The 4,289-nt window shown below is 50.2% G+C and overlaps 1 protein-coding gene across 1 annotated transcript in view; it reads left to right on the top strand.

The window, feature by feature from the left end:
• PSMD13 (proteasome (prosome, macropain) 26S subunit, non-ATPase, 13) overlaps positions 1-4,289 on the top strand; it is an 11,330-nt gene extending 7,041 nt beyond the window's left edge. The window contains exons 7-13 of the mRNA XM_010832930.1: positions 387-558; positions 1,543-1,622; positions 1,699-1,824; positions 2,203-2,265; positions 2,867-2,947; positions 3,189-3,305; positions 3,875-4,289. Coding sequence (XP_010831232.1) covers positions 387-558; positions 1,543-1,622; positions 1,699-1,824; positions 2,203-2,265; positions 2,867-2,947; positions 3,189-3,305; positions 3,875-3,970 — 735 coding nt within the window. The 3' untranslated portion in view covers positions 3,971-4,289. The remainder of the gene's footprint in view (positions 1-386; positions 559-1,542; positions 1,623-1,698; positions 1,825-2,202; positions 2,266-2,866; positions 2,948-3,188; positions 3,306-3,874) is intronic.

Below are 4,289 nucleotides of genomic sequence, written 5' to 3'. Positions count from 1 at the left end.
TTTAAGTTACAGGAAAGTTGCAAAATAGCACAGAAGACCCTCCTTTGCCCTCACCTCAGGTTGCTGTTCACATCGCTCCTCTTTGCCCCGCCATTCTGTGCTGTGTGTGTGTGCGTCTGTGCTGTGTGTGTGTGCGTGTGGTTTTTTTTTTTTTTTTTTTCCAAAGCCGCTTAAGAATAAGTTGCTAATATGATGCCTGTTACCCTTAAACAGAGTTCTCTCCCTTGTGAGCACGTACGTCCAGCAGGATACCACACAGGATGAACTGAAGTTTTACATTTTAATGTAGCCATATTTATCAGTCTTTGTGGCTTATGCTTTTCACCTTGTCATACGTCGCTTGATAAACGTTTAAGTTAGAAAGCATTCTTGCTTCCTGTGTATAGGAAACTATCGAAGATGTTGAGGAAATGCTCAGCAACCTCCCTGGGGTGACATCCGTTCACAGTCGTTTCTACGACCTCTCCAGTAAATACTATCAAACGATTGGAAACCACGCGTCCTACTACAAAGACGCTCTGCGGTTTCTGGGCTGTGTGGACATCAAGGATCTGCCAGGTAACATGACCAAAGGGCTGTGTCACATGAGGAGCTTGCTCACATGACCTAGCAGTTGTGACATGCCTGAGGCACCTGATCTCAGAAATTACCCAAATGTGTGCATTTCTTCTAGAAGAAAGCCCATGTGCTCGGAAGCGTTGTTTGAGCCTTAGTTTTCACATTTGTTTTCAGCCTTTAATTCGTTGACAGGGAGGCCGACCCTCACAGCCCCTTCACTGTCCCTGCTCCGGAACTGCTCCTTTCTGTGGTTTGCGTCAGGGAGAGGCAGAGTGATGTGGACGCCTTGACCCCGGCAAGGCGCCGTGATGGCCCTGAACCTGGGACTTTAGTCATGAAGCAGAAGTGCTGCACCCGGGGCAGCAAATCGCAGACGTCTCCCAAGGGTTTGGGGGTGGAAGAAAACTGACCAGCGACTTTGGGGATAGTGCAAGAAACACTTGTTTACAAGAGAACTTCTACCCTATTTTAACATGCATTAGATGCTGCACAGTATACCATTGAAGCTAAGGAGCTCAGCAGCTCCTAAAATTGTTAGTGCAGTTTTAATTGCTACATTTCAAGAAAACTGTATTGGAAAAAGCAACTAATATGGTCAAAAGAATAAGGGGACAAAATGTAGGTTAATTCTAGTCAAAAGAGGCTAAACGTGGTGGCTCTAAGCTGGATAAGAAACCGTGCTGCTTCCACAGCAGGCAAGGGGGGTGAGGAGCACACCCCCCCAGGAAGAAGATATAATGAAAATACAAGTAGATTCACATACAGTTAGGTAAAAATAAGCAACAAATGCCTTTCCTACCAAAGCTGTATATATGGTTCCAGGTACAGTCTGAGTCAGTCCAGTACTTAAAACGAGATAATTGATGTTACGGCTTTGTAATATAACCATTACAGAAAACAGTTTGTTTTTTATGGGAGAATTCTGCGCAAAACAGAACTGAGTCTTAGGCCTGGAGTGTGACTGGAGCTGTGTTGCCGCCGTAGTGTCTGAGCAGCAGGAGAGAGCTTTCACGCTGGGACTGGCGGGACTTCTTGGCGACGGAGTTTTCAACTTTGGCGAGCTGGTACGTGGACCGGGGGCACAGCTTCCTGAGCCCGGGGAGGCTGAGCTGCTGTCGCCGACCATGTCTGTCCTCGCAGCTCATGCACCCCGTGCTGGAGTCGCTGAGGGACACGGACCGGCAGTGGCTGATCGACACCCTCTATGCCTTCAACAGCGGCAACGTGGAGCGATTCCAGACCCTGAAGACCGCCTGGGGCCAGCAGGTCAGTCCCCTGGGATTGGCTGTGCGCCTGGGGTCACTTTGCTGTCTAACCCTCACCCTTCCTGCCTTTGCTTGTGCCGAGAGTCCTCTCGAAACACCAGCATACGCCTTGTGGTCCTGCCCGCTGGTGTTCGTGACAGTGGCACAAATCTTACAAATCTTTGTGAATTCTTTGTCTTGGAAAATCCTGGGTCTTCAGCTAAGCACTCTTGTAATAATTTCCTGAGAAAAGTGAAGTTCGAATCACTTGAAGCTAATAATGAGCCTCAGTGATCTAAAGTGGGAAATATTGGGGCTGCCCAGTTTCTTTTTCTCTGTTGACGACTGTAGAAAGAGTTTCAAACCCAGGCTAGGTAACCGATGTTGCGTTGCTTTACAGCCTGATCTAGCAGCCAACGAAGCCCAGCTTCTCAGGAAGATTCAGTTACTGTGCCTCATGGAGGTAAGCAGACCCAGGGCCTACGTGGTGACCTAAGACCCTGCCGGGAGCCGTGGGGCCCTGCAGACGCTGAAGGCCCTCGGGGTGCAGCTTAAGCTGTGGTGGTGGTGGTTCTCCTGCCCCGCCCCCCAGCCACCTCTGCTCTTCCTCTGCCACCACTTGCTTTTTTACTTTGTATTTGAGCCTTAGCTTGGGTGACCCCTGCTCAGGGTGGGACTCCCCGTCCGCCTGTGCTGAGAGAACTGCGGCCTGCCTTTGCTGGTCTGCCCGCCCTCTGTCCTGCCCTGGAACGTAAGCTTCTGGACCACAGGCACTTGGTGTTTCTGGCTCGTCGCAGGGTTGCCCGCTCCACATCCAGCCCTGGCACGTGGCAGCCTCAAGTACTCGTGCAGGAAATGAGCAATGACTGTTCCAGAAAGTGACCATAAAGCCTATTGCACCTTCTTGTCTAAGAATGGGAAGCTTAGTCTGAGTGAAGATAAGATATGTGACTAATACTAAGAAAATTTTAGTATCTGGAGTACTGATAAGGTCTATGTTTTCAGAGCAAGTATTGACAAAAATATCTTTATCAGTTCTCTGACGTACGAAAAACTTTTTTCAGATGACTTTTACACGACCTGCCAATCATAGGCAACTCACTTTTGAAGAAATTGCCAGAAGCGCTAAAATCACCGTGAACGAGGTATGTGGCTTAGACTCGGGGCTGCAGCCCAGAGCTTCACTGTGAACAAGGTATGTGGCTTAGACTCGGGGCTGCAGCAGAGCTGCTTCCTGGGCTCCGGACTGCGGTGTGAGCTCGCCGCCCCTAGGCTCAGGTCACAGAGACACTGAGCTGGGCTCCCCTCGTGTTTCACAGCTGGCGGGGTCCACGGGGATGTGCGTGTTGGCGCCAGAGTGTCTTACACAAGCCCCTCTATGTGCAGGTGGAGTTGCTGGTAATGAAGGCCCTCTCGGTGGGGCTGGTGAAAGGCAGTATTGACGAGGTGGATAAGCGGGTTCACATGACCTGGGTGCAGCCCCGCGTGCTGGATTTGCAGCAGGTAATGTGCTTGAAATACAGAGTTCACCTTCCTGGGTGTTTGGGGTTGTGTCTGTGCTGTCTTTAGTTTCATTTGGATGGAAGCCATTTAGGAATAAAGCATGGTTAGATGAGAGATTTCAGAGAATGAATTACTGCTCTATGGACTAAGGGCTTTTCAAAGAACCTAATTGAATGCCAGCTTGAGATCTGAACCCTGCGTTCAAAGCTTACTGTGATAGCGGTGCTAGTTGTGCCTGATGATGGCTTTTAATCTTAAAATTGGTACTCTGATTAAATATTCTTCTGGATCTGTGATTTGAGCTAAAATCTGTCTTATTTATATTTTCTGGAAATTTAATCCTCTGGATTTCCTCCATTCTCGCCTGTTTTCTTTCATGCAAGTTTTTCTTAATGTCCTTCTGGTAAAAATTGACTGGGACAATCCCATCTCACACACCCAGCTCCCCCAGCTCTGATGTCCTTTTTAATAATGCTGCCCTAAAGAATTAGATGGGCATTTAGGACTGCCCCATCAGCTGCTATGATTCCCAAGTGCCTTAACACGCGTGTGTCCTGGCTTGCACACAGATCAAGGGGATGAAGGACCGCCTGGAGTTCTGGTGCACCGACGTGAAGAGCATGGAGATGCTGGTGGAGCACCAGGCCCACGACATCCTCACCTAGGCCCCGGGCCTCAGCCCGTCCGTGGAGAGGTGTTGCGTGGCGGGTGGCCCAGGCAGCAGGAAGACCTGCGTCTAATCGGGGGTGGGGGTGGGAGTCAGTTTGGAGTATGGACTGTTCTTCCTGGGCCAATTGCCACGGAGGACTGTCATTGACGACGGAGCCAGCCATAGGCAAAAGCCTCCTTTGTGGATGCTGCTGTAGCCCTCAGTGGAGAAGGGTCACTGGGGCTCAGGTGAGGCAGCGGGAATGTGTGGGTACCTCCAGGAATGGGGAAGAAAACCCCTCACAGGTGGAGGGCACCCATTCCCGCACTGGCCTC

The sequence above is a fragment of the Bison bison genome, unplaced genomic scaffold, assembly GCF_000754665.1.
Source record: "Bison bison bison isolate TAMUID 2011002044 unplaced genomic scaffold, Bison_UMD1.0 scf7180017862931, whole genome shotgun sequence".
Lineage (NCBI taxonomy): Eukaryota > Metazoa > Chordata > Mammalia > Artiodactyla > Bovidae > Bison > Bison bison.
The sequence above is the reverse complement of the archived record's forward strand: the minus strand, read 5'-3'. Positions and strand labels throughout refer to the sequence as shown.